Source organism: Oncorhynchus kisutch, unplaced genomic scaffold, assembly GCF_002021735.2.
Source record: "Oncorhynchus kisutch isolate 150728-3 unplaced genomic scaffold, Okis_V2 Okis06b-Okis10b_hom, whole genome shotgun sequence".
NCBI classification, from domain to species: Eukaryota; Metazoa; Chordata; class Actinopteri; order Salmoniformes; family Salmonidae; genus Oncorhynchus; species Oncorhynchus kisutch.
The window spans coordinates 4,357,075-4,372,345 of NW_022261983.1; the positions used below are offsets into that span (position 1 = coordinate 4,357,075).

General features: G+C 43.0%; 1 protein-coding gene and 2 pseudogenes across 2 annotated transcripts in view; 2 read left to right on the forward strand and 1 right to left on the reverse strand.

Annotated features, from left to right (window-relative positions):
• LOC116359978 (transducin beta-like protein 3) overlaps positions 1-6,395 on the forward strand; it is a 34,262-nt gene extending 27,867 nt beyond the window's left edge. The window contains exons 19-23 of the mRNA XM_031814256.1: positions 735-838; positions 2,337-2,408; positions 2,978-3,136; positions 4,198-4,291; positions 5,485-6,395. Of these exons, the coding sequence (XP_031670116.1) occupies positions 735-838; positions 2,337-2,408; positions 2,978-3,136; positions 4,198-4,291; positions 5,485-5,911 (856 nt within the window). The 3' untranslated portion in view covers positions 5,912-6,395. The remainder of the gene's footprint in view (positions 1-734; positions 839-2,336; positions 2,409-2,977; positions 3,137-4,197; positions 4,292-5,484) is intronic.
• Positions 6,396-6,994: 599 nt separating this feature from the next.
• On the reverse strand, positions 6,995-11,643 carry LOC116359982 (NADPH oxidase organizer 1-like; annotated as a pseudogene).
• A 2,867-nt stretch (positions 11,644-14,510) lies between these two features.
• Positions 14,511-15,271, forward strand: part of LOC116359856 (transducin beta-like protein 3) — an 18,756-nt pseudogene continuing 17,995 nt past the window's right edge. The window contains exon 1 of the transcript XR_004206789.1: positions 14,511-14,523. The product of XR_004206789.1 is annotated as a transducin beta-like protein 3 (transcript). The remainder of the gene's footprint in view (positions 14,524-15,271) is intronic.

Here is a 15,271-nt window from a genome sequence, read left to right on the forward strand (position 1 = left end):
GGTCAGAAGTCCAGGTGGATAACATGTCCTATTTACATACTTCTAATCTCACACACACACACACGGAGTGGTGGAGGTCCAGGCATAGAAATGTTGTCTTCCTTTGGTCCACCTGTTAGTGTTCCTTTTAAAAGTCACGACCTGTTGTCTGGAACCATATGTAAGGATAACCACGGGGATTGATAAGACTGTCCACCAACCACTGGTTTCTCATACACTATAGTGTACCTCTGTGCATGGACCACCCAGCTGAGCTAATGGCTGCAGAAATTCTACCTCTGTCTTAAGGAAACAGCCTCCGGCTAAATAAAGAGCTGGTGTGTGACGATGAGCGTGTAATATATCTTGTTTCTGAACGTCGCTGCCACTTCATCTGATTCCTTAACATTTAGGAGAAGACAGCAACTCCTATGGACTGACCTCTTTGCAGATGATGTATGATGTTTTAATTTCTGAATAATAGTGAAGGAATCAAACCACTGATGCCAGAGAGAGAAATAATATGACAATGACCATAGGAGTTGCATGCGCGTGTTTGTGCGTCTTTTCTGGGTTGTGTTTATTAGGGCACGGTAACGTTTTAAGACGTTTTGCAATGGGAAACAAAGATGTGCGTTTCTTATTGGACAGATCCAGGTGGTCCCTCACTGTCCCAGTCCTGTTTTGTGCGTAATGAACGCAGACCCGTTTTTTTTCTACTTTCAGATGTAGTGGTGTGTTGTTGTGTTGTGCAGGAAACAGGAGCTGTCTAACCTGCTTCATGAGAAGAAGTACCTGAAGGCTCTGGGCCTGGCCATCTCCCTGGACCAGCCACACACTGTGCTCAAAGTCATTAAAGGTATAGTTCTGTCCTCTCTCGCTTCTTCTATATCCTACTACACATCCACACACACACCGTGCTCCACGTCATCAAAGGTACATTTCTCTACCCTCTGTCTCTAGTCTCTCACATGTTTTCTCCACACTGTACATACAGCATGTTGATCATCCAGATTCTTCCTCACATCTCCAGAAATAGCTGCTGGGTTCCACATTGCTAATGTTGTCACTCACCTTCCACCCTGTCACTACCTATTATCCTACTGTTTCCTCTGTAGTACTCCCTCAGTCCTCCAGGCACTAGTGTAGACTAGACCTGTGGGAACTCTACATAACGAGGACTACTTAGAGCAACATTACTCAGTAACCAGTTCAGACTCTCTAAACCTCTCTGTCATTAAGTTAATGGATGACGTGACCTGCATACAGACAGGTCCTCTGACAGTCTGACACCAAGGCCTTCGAGGCAAATAGACTAAATGGAGCAAATAAATCACTCTACCCACATTCCAGGCCTTTATGTTCCCTACATTGACCTTCTTCTGAGCCAAAACATAGATAGTTGTGCATAGGTACACTTTGGTGTTTGTTTATCAAAACAAAGAAGATTGGAACATACTTGTTTTAGACATTCCTTGTATTGATCATGGATGAGAGAGACTGGGTGGTGTTCATTAGGGCAAAACGTTGCACAACAAGAATTAGATTTCTTATTTTACAAGTTCCGATAGTACCAGCCCGTCTCGGGCCGTTTACTTCCGTCTCGGGCCGTTTACTTCCGTCTCGGGCCGTTTACTTCCGTCTCGGGCCGTTTACTTCCGTCTCGGGCCGTTTACTTCCGTCTCGGGCCGTTTACTTCCGTCTCGTGCCTATTGAACATGGCCTGAGAGAGATCAGGTTCTGTGCTAAATGAAGGTACAGTTTATAAACACAGGAGTGTTCACGTACTCAGTGTTTAGGCATTTTGGTGTTGGGAACATCATGTGTATATGGTCAACACACTAGTGCAGCTCCAAAACAACATGTCCTCTTAAAACTACTTAGAACACATTCTGTTTAACATATTGAAATTCTAACAACATATAACATACGTGTGTTAAAAATACTTATTTAGGACAAGTCAAGAACTGAAGGGTAATGGCTTTAAAAATGGCATATGTATATACACATTTTAAATTCATATGTAGTTAAAATGACTGCCTCGGCACTTCTAGTGTTAAAATCCATTAAAATAACTGTATGGGAGAGACTAGGGTTCCATGTTTATCCCAAATAGCACCCTATTTACTATCTAGTGCACTACTTTTGCTCACCATAGAGCTCTGGTCAAAAGTAATGCAGTTTGTAGGGAAAGTTGCAGTTATGTAAGTCTTTAATAGACTGGCCATTGAACTTAGGTTATGTATGGTGTACCATGACCCTGGTTATGTGTGCCAGGATCATAGGCTTCTATATCTGATGTGGGTTACTCTGTGTGTACTGTCTGTGAACTCGTGACTTTCCTGTGTGGCCTCTAGCGATCCGCCAGGGGGAAGATGGTGCTAAGCAGCTGGAGAAGACTGTGCTGAAGCTGCGTCAGGACCAGAAAGGTGAGGTCAGAAAGGATTGGGATATACTAAGCTGGCCCCCAAAAAAACGTTTTTACTACGTTGCAGAACATTCTGAAAACGTTTTGTGCTTGGTGGGTATTCAATATAGTGATGGAGCCACATGGTAATGGCCCGTGATAAAGCTCTGTGTATGGTAACGGTCCGTGATAAAGCTCTGTGTATGGTAAGGGCCCGTGATAAAGCTCTGTGTATGGTAAGGGCCCGTGATAAAGCTCTGTGTATGGTAAGGGCCCGTGATAAAGCTCTGTGTATGGTAATGGCCCGTGATAAAGCTCTGTGTATGGTAACGGTCCGTGATAAAGCTCTGTGTATGGTAAGGGCCCGTGATAAAGCTCTGTGTATGGTAAGGGCCCGTGATAAAGCTCTGTGTATGGTAAGGGCCCGTGATAAAGCTCTGTGTATGGTAAGGGCCCGTGATAAAGCTCTGTGTATGGTAATGGCCTGTGATAAAGCTCAGTGTATGGTAATGGCCCGTGATAAAGTTCCTGGTATGTTAATGGTCCGTGTGATCCTAACCTTGACTCTCTCTACTCCCCCCTCCCCCCCAGAGTCTATGCTGCGCTACTGTGCTGTGTGGAACACCAACGCCCGGAGCTGTCTGGACGCCCAGGCTGTGATCCAGGTGATGCTCACACACCTTTCCCCTGAAGAGCTGCTCCAGTACCAAGGAGCACGCGCACACCTGGAGGGACTCATACCTTACACTGGTGAGGTGGGGTGTGTGTGTTAGTCACATTGATGTATAGACTCATGCCAGACGTGACAACTACCTCCATGCAGATGATGTATGATGTTTTAATTTCTGAATAATAGTGAAGGAATCAAACCACTGATGCCAGAGAAAGTGTCCGCTGATTGTGTGTGTTAGTGATGGTGTCTGCTGATTGTGTGTGTTAGTGATGGTGTCTGCTGATTGTGTGTGTTAGTGATGGTGTCTGCTGATTGTGTGTGTTAGTGATGGTGTCTGCTGATTGTGTGTGTTAGTGATGGTGTCTGCTGATTGTGTGTGTTAGTGATGGTGTCTGCTGATTGTGTGTGTTAGTGATGGTGTCTGCAGTTTGTGTGTGTTAGTGATGGTGTCTGCTGATTGTGTGTGTTAGTGATGGTGTCTGCTGATTGTGTGTGTTAGTGATGCTGTCTCCTGATTGTGTGTGTTAGTGATGCTGTCTGCTGATTGTGTGTGTTAGTGATGCTGTCTGCTGATTGTGTGTGTTAGTGATGCTGTCTGCTGATTGTGTGTGTTAGTGATGCTGTCTGCTGATTGTGTGTGTTAGTGATGCTGTCTGCTGATTGTGTGTGTTAGTGATGCTGTCTGCTGATTGTGTGTGTTAGTGATGCTGTCTGCTGATTGTGTGTGTTAGTGATGCTGTCTGCTGATTGTGTGTTTGTGTGTGTTAGTGATGCTGTCTGCTGTTTGTGTGTGTTATTGATGGTGTCTGCTGATTGTGTGTGTTATTGATGGTGTCTGCTGATTGTGTGTGCTAGTGATGCTGTCTGCGGATTGTGTGTGTTAGTGATGGTGTCTGCTGATTGTGTGTTTGTGTGTGTTAGTGATGGTGTCCGCTGATTGTGTGTGTTAGTGATGCTGATTGTGTATGTTAGTGATGCTGATTGTGTATGTTAGTGATGCTGTCTGCTGATTGTGTGTGTTAGTGATGGTGTCTGCTGATTGTGTGTGTTAGTGATGGTGTCTGCTGATTGTGTGTGCGCATCTTTACGTGTTTGTTGATACAGTTCCCTTGTTTGATTTGACACTTCGTCCCCGCAGAGAGGCACATGCAAAGGATAGGCCGTCTGCTGCAGGCCTCCATGTTCCTGGACTACATGTGGCAGAAGATGAGAGTGACAGGAGCTCCAGCCAGGTGAGGGTGACCAGGGGAGGGCCTTAAACACAACACCCACCAATCACAATCCAGGGCTTATACTAACACTACACAGCCTTGCCTAATGACTTTCAAATGTTTTTTCAAATACATTGCTTTTAGAAAGATTCAGAATAACAAAACACATTTCATTGTTTCGAGTTTATTTTAATAGGGATTGATAGCGATGACAGGATTCGCCCTAAAACAGATTCTAACATACACTTAAGTGTGTTTCACTTAGTCTTCCATCAATATCATTGCTTTGACTGAAGTGGAAATTCGACTTAAGCAATTGTTAGGATTCGCTTCTCTGAAGTGAAAGACATGTTCAATTGTTTGATTTCATGTTTCCTTGTAGCCTTCTAAGTAATTTCGTAGCAAGACACAGTCATCCGACCTATCAGCGTTGACAGTATGCCACGCGAAGGTTGCTCTAGATCTAATCTGAGTCTAGAACAATGGCTGTTGTCGTTCATAGGAATGTATCTGGGCAAGAGAGATGACTTTCACATATCTGTGGTTTGAGACCAATACCTGTGTAACCAAACTGAGGTTTTTACTGTAAGTACTGTAGTAGACTTCATTCTGAAACCACATTCCCTCTCTATGGCTGCTTCCCAAATGGCACCCTATTGCCTATATACAAGTGCACTGCTTTTCACTAGGGCTCTGGTCTAAAGTAGTGCACTACATAGGGAATATGGTGCCATTTGGGACATCGTTTATAAGCTTTGTCAGCACTGTAATGATGAATAACAAACTTATTGAGGAATGTTAACAGCGATAACCAGGTACTGGAAGCAGCAGGAGATCAATCAGAGGCTGTTCAATCACATACTGTACCATGGAGAGTAAATTCCAATATGGTAAATCAACACTGAAACGTCTGGAAGAATGAGGCTGTAGGTCAGGTTTGAAGAATGATTATTTGAAGTCATTATCTAGAAAGTCATTCTCATGGGTTAAGCATAAAGAGGTCTTCTGCAGTACCCTAATGTATGATGTGACAGGAAGTATGCAGCAGAGCCTAATTCTTCAACATGGTCTTAAGACCCAATAAGAATCCAGCTAGAGTCCAGCTTCAGGAAATACGACAGAGCAAACATGGGTCTGTGTGACACGTGAATTATATGGATATTTGACCTCCTTTGTTGTTTGTTGCTGATGTGTGATGTCATATCCTTTTACAGTATGGACTCGCAGGATGAGGAGATGGACACCACCTCTCTTCAGGTGCCACACCCTCTGTTCATGATTGACAAGCGACCAGGTGAGGGTGGAGATGGGACTAAGGAACAGGGGGATGGAGAGGAGAGATGGAATGAGGGAGAGGCGGAGGAGGATGGTGGTCTCGAGGAAGATACCAACTGCCCGGCCAACATGGAGGAGGAGGAGGAGGATGATGATGATGATGATGATGATGATGAAGTCAGTATCACCAGGAAAGCCTCAGTCAGGGGACAAAGGGAAGAAAATGGACAGAACGGAAAAGAAAATGGCAACCATCACTCTGGCAGTGAGGAGAGTTCAAGAGAGGAGGACCGGGGAGACCAAACAGAGGCTAAGATCCTCCTGTCTGCAGCGTCCCTTCCACCCCTCCAAGCAATCATCAGCTGATAGCAGACTGTCTGACATCAAGCCCACTAAGGATGCCTGAGTGTGAACCTGCGGGAGTCTCCTTCAGCATGGACCACTGCCTGGAGCAACAGTGTGGCTTTATAGACACTGACAGACAGAGAAGCAGGTCCTGAATGACCTTTTATAATAAACTGGTTTTGAGGTCAATAGGCCTGGCTGGCAGCCATTTTGGAAAAACGTGTCATTTTTCATAAATAGTGCCACAAGTTTTTCCTCACCATGTTAGCTCATCGGGAAAAACTCTGGGTGCTATTGGAAGCCTACTAATGGTACCTAGTGGAAGCCTGCTACTAGAGGTCAGGAATTGTCGAGGCTCTACCCGTAACTTCTTCCCCATTCTTCAACAGAAACCAGTGCTTGTGAATTTTTATATTTGTATGTTGTTGTGCAGTCCTGCTCTTCCACATAAACATTTTGTTTGTCATGATTACAAATGCATCTGGAATAAAATGTATGCCTTGTATTTATTGTGCTCTTTTTTTTTATAAGTTTGTATTCATTTTAAACATCAACCAATATGTTCATGTAAAAGAGTATGTTTAAACTTAACTTATTTAACATAAAATTCCCATAGGAGCATAAACCACGACACAGGAAAGGGTGAAAAGGTCAAGCCTTCATTCCTTTGCCACATTAGACTGGTCCAGCATATTGTCACCCTGTGTATCTGTCTGTCACATTTGATTAAAGTCTGGGATCTCTGGTATAAACCAGTGGACTCGGAGAGCTCGAACAGTATAAACCAGTGGACTCGGAGAGCTCGAACAGTATAAACCAGTGGACTCGGGGAGAGCTCGAACAGTATAAACCAGTGGACTCAGGGAGAGCTCGAACAGTATAAACCAGTGGACTCGGGGAGAGCTTTAACAGTGTAAGAGTACAATTCATAGTAAGCTAGCGGTGGATAGAAATGGTGACTCCAAGAAAGAGAAATTGGGTGCTTTGCTATGGATGAAAAGAGATGGAACCAGTGTCATCTGTACCAGTGGCGTATGCCACACACACACAACATCCTGTTGAGTTTAAATCAGGATATTTTCTCCATTCAAAGAGGCAGACAAGTTATTTTAGTATTAGAATTTATTGCTTTTTGCAGTACAAGATATGTTATTTTAGTATAATAATGTATTACAATTTGTTGCAGTTTGCAGTACAATATGATATGGAATCAACCATAGTTGCTAATAACAGTTTTCCAGTATGGAAAAATAGAGATCCATAGATTAAAAGGCTATACAGTGGAAACTATGAAAACACATTTTAGGATTTAATAGAAGACACTAATTCATGACAATCACAGAAAATGTAATTTTTTTTCTATCTAAATTGCTACTGAATGTTTATTCACAAAAGTGTATATTTTAATTATACCAGTATATGACCTGACTTCACATTAAGTGAAGAGAAATGATTCATTAAAACAGGAATGTAGACAAATGACAGTAAACCCCTAACCGTAATATTTGTTCATCCACAAATAAATCCTGAATTAATAGACAGCATTAAAATAATGTTTACAATGCAGTTATCAGTATCCATCTCCAGGTGCATGGAAGTAGTAGGCCTGATGAACAGAGCAAGAAGTAAACTTCCACATTAAAAAAATAAAGACTCAATATGTGACTCAGAGTATTACAGTAATGTATGATTCTTCCTCCCATATCACAACTCATGGTTACATGACCAGCCCCAAGGCAGTTAAACACTTTAAAACACAGTGTAATCATGTTCAGGTAACTTCATAACAGATAAGTCCCACAGTCTGGCTTCTAGTACAGTGACTTTCTGTGCTTAAGCCTTTGGATTCTTCCTGGAACCCATCAATACACCACATGTCCTGGCCACAACCCACCGACCCACCACCATTTTGGGTCAACACTGCTCCAATTTAGCGGCTCAGTATCACAGCAGGCGCTGGCGACAGCTTGGCTTTGGAGGCGTTCTTGCGCGTGACTGTAGTGCAGCGTGTCAGGATCTCCTGCGCCCTGGGCCTGGGGGGCACCTTGGGGGTGGTTGGGGCCATCTTGAACAGGTTTGGGTCAGATCTTCCGTGGACCATCCTCCCCTCCAACACGCCGCTGTCGGGGTTGAGGCGGTCGGTCACCATGGGCGGCGGTGTGCGGGCGCGCCGGAGACGCTCGTCCATGTCGGCGCGGCTCAGGTTGAGTGACGAGCTGCAGGATGACGAACTGAGGTCGTCGCTGAAGTCACTGCCCTCGCTTCCCATGCTGCCCTCGCTTCCCATGCTGCCCTCGCTTCCCATGCTTCCGGCGAGGCTGCGCTTGCGTCTATCCACCTCCCCGTCCACCTCCACCATGATAGTAGGCATTGGAGTGCCCTTGCTAGGGTATGTCGGGGCGGGGGTGGTGACCATCACAGGTGAAGGGCTAGGCTGAGGCACAGTTAGAACATTAAAAGAATGAGACTTGAGCTTGTCGGTAGGCTTGAGCTGATTTGGCGTGGAAGGTTGGGAGCCGGGTAGCTGCAGGATGTTGCCTTGGGAATGGCTGCGCTCGTGGGAGTGTCCGGCCAGCGTGTGGTCAGAGCTGGAGCTGTGGACCAGGTTGAGAGCCGCCAGGCGGACACGGGGGTTGTTGTAGGGCTGCAGGTACATGGCAGGTACGAAGCCGCTCTTGCCGTTGTATCTGTCAAGAGGAGAAAGAAGAAATTGGAAACTGACACGAGTTTGGATTTTCATATCAGAAATCACAATGTTGTCAAAGCCTTGGTACAATATGTTACCCTAGGTAATGATAGACGACAAGTCTGTGGCCTTTGTACACATTTGTCTGTCTAGCTTTCACTTAAATTGACAAGTCAATGGCCGTGTCCGAAATCTAGCTTGGCTACTACTTACTTAAACTGCATACTGTGTACTAATCTTACTACATACTATTTTGAACGTACTGTTTAGTAAGTAAAAAGGTATGCAGTAAGAAACAAAATGAGAATTTGAGATTATAACCCACTGGGCAAAAACTGATTGAATCAGTGTTGTTTCCACGTAATTCCATGTGATGACGTTCAATCAACATGGAAAACTGATTGGATTTGAAAAAAGTCAATATAAGGGAATTTTGTATTTTTTTCACCAACGTTTAACAATTTTTTGGTGAATTCACATTAGATGACAAATCAACCAAATGTAAATCAAAACTAGATGTTGAACTGACGTCTGGACGGTTATATCTGCATTTTTGTCAAAATGAGGTTATTGACATATCCTGTTCTTTTCATATCCTTGTTCTGTTCAATGACACGGCCACTGTCAAGAAAATCTTTGGATTTGATTCAGTGAAAAGATAACAGCTAAGTAATTCAGTTACGTCAACTTCCAAGGGAAGCTACCAACTGTTTTCTAATGATAGGGGCAGAACACGCTGAGAGGTTGTCTCAAAAGAGCATTGAGCAGACAATGGCTCAGCTATCTCTGGTATTGGGTTCTTCAGAATCAACTAATGATAACTTGTAATGTAGTGAGATAATTACAGCGTTGTTGTTTCCGCATGATATCTGATGGACAGGCGATGATACTCTGCATGTCTGTCTGCACCATGACTTTCAATTCCCTTTCAATTTCTGTTCTCTCAATGCATTTTCTGTCATCTGACCATAGAATTAGTACGAGTTCTAATCATTTTGATTCCATGGTTCCGACAGTCTGGAAGTCATGCTTCTCTTTTACAGCTATAGCTACTGTATTCTTCCTGTTTAGTCAGACAGGTGTTGTTCAGTAACATACCTGATCAGCCACCAGCCATTGTCAGACTTCTGCAGGACTTCCACCACTGAGCCAATGTCCATAGACACCTCGTCTCTATTTGTGGCTTTGTAGCTTCTGACAGCACTGTACAGCACACCTATTGTGGGCGATTCAGAATGTTATGATAGGTGCAACATCAATATATGGCAATATACTGTCAGTGGTGGTCCACACCTTGCAGTACATGCACAGTATTTGCAGTGTATATGTCTTGACGCTGGTGCATCAGCTATATATGTGAATGTTTTATATATTTGTTGATGTGAACATTTTTGCAGATGATTCCCTGATGATCCCCTCCCAGGCTATAGAAAACATAAATACATATGTGTCAGGGATAAGAGATGATGGTCTCTTACTTTCTCCATAGACTCGTCACTATCGTCATCCTCATTCCCCTCTACCTTCTCCAGGTATGGAGCAGGGAACCAGGCCATACGCTTGTCCTCATTCTCCACCAGCCACCAGCCTGGGAGCAGAGGGAGAGGGGTTAGACTGGTGATGGACATTTATGATCAGCTCTCTCAAACCCATTACATGTCACAGAATCAATACATTCGTGCAGAGATTAAAAGTGATGCGATTTTACATGTTCATTACAAAGGAAAATACATGTTCATTATACTTTATGGAAGGCAAATCACAGCAGACGTTCTCTCACCTGCTTTGTCTTTGATGAGCACGTCCAAGTTTTCGTCCAAGGCCACTTTGAATGGACGGTTCTTGGTGTCTTTGGTCTCATAGGGTGCCATGCACCGGTATGCCTCTGTTACGAACGGCTGCGTAACGTTTCCAATGTTGACACTCTTGTCATGTCCAGCGGAGTCCTCTGAAGGCATGATCATGATACTGAGGAAGGAAGTCACATTGTAAATGTATGACTATTTATTGTACTGAATTAAATCACCAAAACATAACGGGACACTGGATTTGAAGTCGATCCACTTGTGCGTAATAACGTGCGTAATGCTCAGGACACAGTGGTATTCCCTAAGCAATGTGCATAATGCTCACTATAATCTACCTATTCTTGGCAAACTCTGGCTGTAGATCTTGGTCCTTGGGGTGGAAGTACCGGATGAGTTCAGGACATTGTGAGACGCGCGGGTCACAACTGAGGAGCTCGCTGCAGTATTTCTCCAAAAACTTGAGCTGGACCACCGACTTGCTTGGACCATTATTCTTTGTGTTTATCTTCATCCTCCAGTCTGATGAAGGAATATACGACGATTACTAATTAATGACTTATTAGTTATATAAAGGATAGAAATGACGGACATCAACCGGCAACATGATATTAAAAGTAAAACATAGGCCTACCTCGAAATCTAGGAATAATTCTGTCCGATTTTTTAAGTGGGTTCGCAGGTGGGAATTTCTTCTTCATTTGTTCCTGTTTTGGATAAAAAGTTTGGCATAAGTAAGAAAAGCATGGCTCCATATTATATTTTGCATTTATGTAGCCTACATTAGATCAGACAATTTGAATTGTAGTTGATGATGTAACTTACATTAAGTGTCTTGAAGTCCTTGAGGTTCTGTAAACAATGATGTCATTCTGATCTGACCAAAGTACCGATGTCATGTACATCTGGACATTTGAAAAAAAAGTTATAAATATCAATCAAATCTTTGGTATAAATCATTGCTGTCAAATTCCAAAATAAATGTTTTAGTTAATTGCACTCAACAATTTTCGGGAACTGATGAATTAACAGGCATAAAAAATAGTTGAACATCTCATGCAGAAATCTGGATAAATATCCCATAACAGCAGCAGTAGTATTACATGCATCAAGTATCCATACTTTGCTTTTCTCCTTGTGCATTACTCCAATCAGTCGGATATTAACCGGATACCGTTGCTCCTCCATGTTAGTCATTAAAACGCCTAGATGCGTAAAGTCCTATGGAGATGTGTATTCCTAACTAACTGACTGGAGCTCAAATGGGCAACAGATTAATATATCTCTCCGAGTAAGAAGGTGTGGCAGTAGAGGCACGTAAGCAAACAAATAGGAGGACAATATTTGCGTCACGTGAGCAGCTCCCGCTGTAGTGGCGCAAGTGTGGGAACTACACTGTTGCAACCAGTGTATCATCATTTCAGTGGCGAACCATCATTCAGGGCAGGCGGGGAAGACCCTGTTTCGAGCCCCATCTGTTGAGCTAAAAATATATATATATATATATTATATATTCACATGTTTTTGTTGTTGCTTGTTTTGCATGTTATTTTGACATTAATACGTGTCACATAACAGTTTTCAAACATATATAATAATAATTTAGTTAATAAAGCTGCATACAAACATGGTCTCTTTTTTGCTTTCTTGAGTAAGGTGTTTCAGCCTAGTTCAGTGCTTTCTGTGCTGGTGGGGCAGCCAGTGGAAAATATGGAGTTGGTAATGTTCTCTAGTTGCGCCGTGATTAGCTCAGTGTTCTGTCACTCATGGGGACACTACGTCACCGCAAACTCTACAGGGAGAGCTCGAAAATTCAAGCACCTTGGGTGCTGCCATAGAGTTACATTAGAAGTGCCCGTTCAAGAAGGTTCAAGGTCATTGGCCACAGATAAAATGACATCAAATCACGTTATATCTACAGTAGGTTTGATTGGACTGATCATGTCAACATCATACCTTAGCTAGCAAGCTAGAAGTCCTCATCATGAATAAACTTGACAATCTACTGGCAAATCCTTTTCAATCCTTGTCATAGGAAGAGAAATTATAGATAAAACGTATTGTGCTCATAAACATTACACAACATGTTGGAAATCGCAAATTCAACAATGAGTGGTTTGAAGGAATCAGTGCGGCTAACTGCAGCGTTGCAAAGCAATTTTCTAGCCTGCTATTCAGTAGAGTGGGTGTGTGGTCTAAGTCTTGGTTTAAGGGGTCCCCTTTCAAGCTTAAAAGGATAAACATTCATGCTGTCAATCCAGCATGACTTCTGCCGCAGTCAAACACCTGGAAACTCGGAACAGGCAAATCTCAGACTTCAGTGAGTTCAAGACAACTGGGAACTAAAACAAAAAGGGACTCTTACTGGAAAAATACGTTTTGAACGGTCATCCAACTCGGAATTCAAGTCGGGAACTCGGGTTCTCTTTCTAGATCCTTAAGATCACTGACGTCATGATTCGACCTTGTTTTGATGATTCCCCAGTTGGTCTTGGAAAGCCACCATAAATCCAGAGAATACCAGACTTGATGACAAAAGGTTTGATGACAGTACCCCCAGGTACCCACCTTGCAGCACAGGTACCCCGCCATGCTACCGTTCCTGTTCAAGTGGAGGCGACAGGCACAACACGGTGTAAGCTTTCATTGTTCGTGCTTATATGCCCCCTTTATTTATCCTACGGATCTGACTTGGTGTACAGGGGAGAATACTGTAAGAACAGTCCATGTTCTGAATTCTGATGCTGTACATTTCAAAAGTGCTGAACAAATAGCTATATTGCTATGTCCATCTTAGCTCTCTCATTAATGTCTTAATCGAAATTACGGATGCCTCTTATCCGCTCGTCATCCCCTTATGCCATAGTTTGTACATCTCAATTGTCAGTAGAGAAACCAGACATTTGTTTAAGTAAGTCAGCCATATCAGCATGTTTTTTTAAAGGCAGTAAATTTTCGCTGGCCAGACAAGGCTCCGCTGATAGCCAGGTAATTGTCTGATTTTCTGTAATAACAATGGTATGGGTATAATAATACATTTGATTTTGTAAAGTGGTTTCTTGCATCCAAACAACAATAACAACAGTCACCTTGTCTGAAGGACAAATGGATAAACAGGTTAATGTCAAGCCCTGCATTTTTTTTTCAAAAGTCTCAGAATCTAGGCCAACATTGAACACCACACATTGGCTGCTACTGTAGGCTGAATGATAGAACAGCTATTTCCATGTTAAAATGTTATGGGATGCATTTTCTCCATTATTTTGATGGTAGTCCAATCTGGAAGGCCTACATTATGATCAAATAGCCACAGTAGCCTACTTGGCCATTGTTCAAACTGATCTTAAAGCGGGTACAGCCTCAGTGTTCACAGGAACACTGGAAGTTGCATTTTCACAGTGTTGAAGTTTGCACTCAGCAGACCTGAAATTTGACATTTTTTTAGGGAACATTGGTTGCAACACATATATGCCTACCTGCAGCCTGCAGGCACACTCAGCATCTCTCTGGAGATATTGCATTTATTGCTTTTACTGAGCTTTGGTGACATGTCATTTTATTACTTGTGATAAAGTAGTAGTCATTTTACTACAGTAGACAGGCCCACCTCTTCTCTATTCAGTGAAACAGCTACAACAGCCATATAAATAAGCACAGAAGAAAAACAGTTCTGCCTTTAACTGCCTGTTTTTGGAACCTCATTTCTTCCCTGCCTATGCTGGGTCAACCTTTGGACTCATATCCCAGGGATTACATTGATTCATGTTGTGCCCATTCCTTATTAACCTGGTGTGAAATGGAAATGCTTTTTTGCATATCCTACAGAGAATGGGGTCACAGCCAGGGATCAGCTATTATTGACGGCAACACTGAGGCAATTAGGGTTACGTGCTTTGCTCAAGGACAGATTGATATATTTTTCACCTATTTGGCTCAGCAAATCAACTAGCAATCTTTCGGTTACTGGCCCTATGCTCTAATGCCTCGATCACACGACACCATCTTTGCAATTTGGTACACCAGAAGTACATTAATTTCCCCTGGAACGCTGCAGTGCGTTCCGTGTGGTGAAAACCTTGGATTTATCGAACGATTACATCAAACTGTATGTGAAGACGGCCTGACAGAAATGGCAGCAGAAGGTGAGAAGGTTGAAACTTTTGTTGAACACATATCCAGATGATGCTGTGTCAGTGGAGGCTGCTGAGGGGAGGACGGATCATAACACTCCATTCCAGCCGTTATTATAAGTTGTCCTCCACTCAGCAGCCTCCACTGTGCTGGATAGAGTTTGGTGCAATGACACTGTAGGTGGGTTCGAGGCGTAACCACTAGGCTACCTGCCGCCAGTAGAGGAGAGGGCCAGGAATGGCCTGTATTCATAAAGCAGAGACCATATAAAGAGAATTAATAAAATGATGGCATAATTGCGAATGTACCTATAGGACAGGTTTCTCAAACTCGGTCCTCGGTACTACAAGGGGTGCACGTTTTGGTTTTTGCCCTAGCGCTACACAGCTGATTCAAATAATCAACTAATCATCAAGCTTTGGTAATTTGAATCAGCTGTGTGATGTTAGGGCAAAACCAACATTTCCACCCCTTGGGGTTGTGAGGACGGAGTTGGGAAACGCTGCCATTGAAGCAAAGCAGGAAGTAAAAGCAGAAAGTGTACCCATCAATATGTAATGTGATTTGTTGATTAACCTCAACTGACATTAGAAAAAATACATTATATTCCACGAGTCACATCAGTTAACATAATTTGAATGAACATTCTACATTACCATGGAAATGATTGCACTGGCACCATTGCGTGTGCACCCATGACTTTACAGTCAAAGTGCCAGGGTTAGAGGTTGAACCCTCTATGTTCATTCTATTTCTATG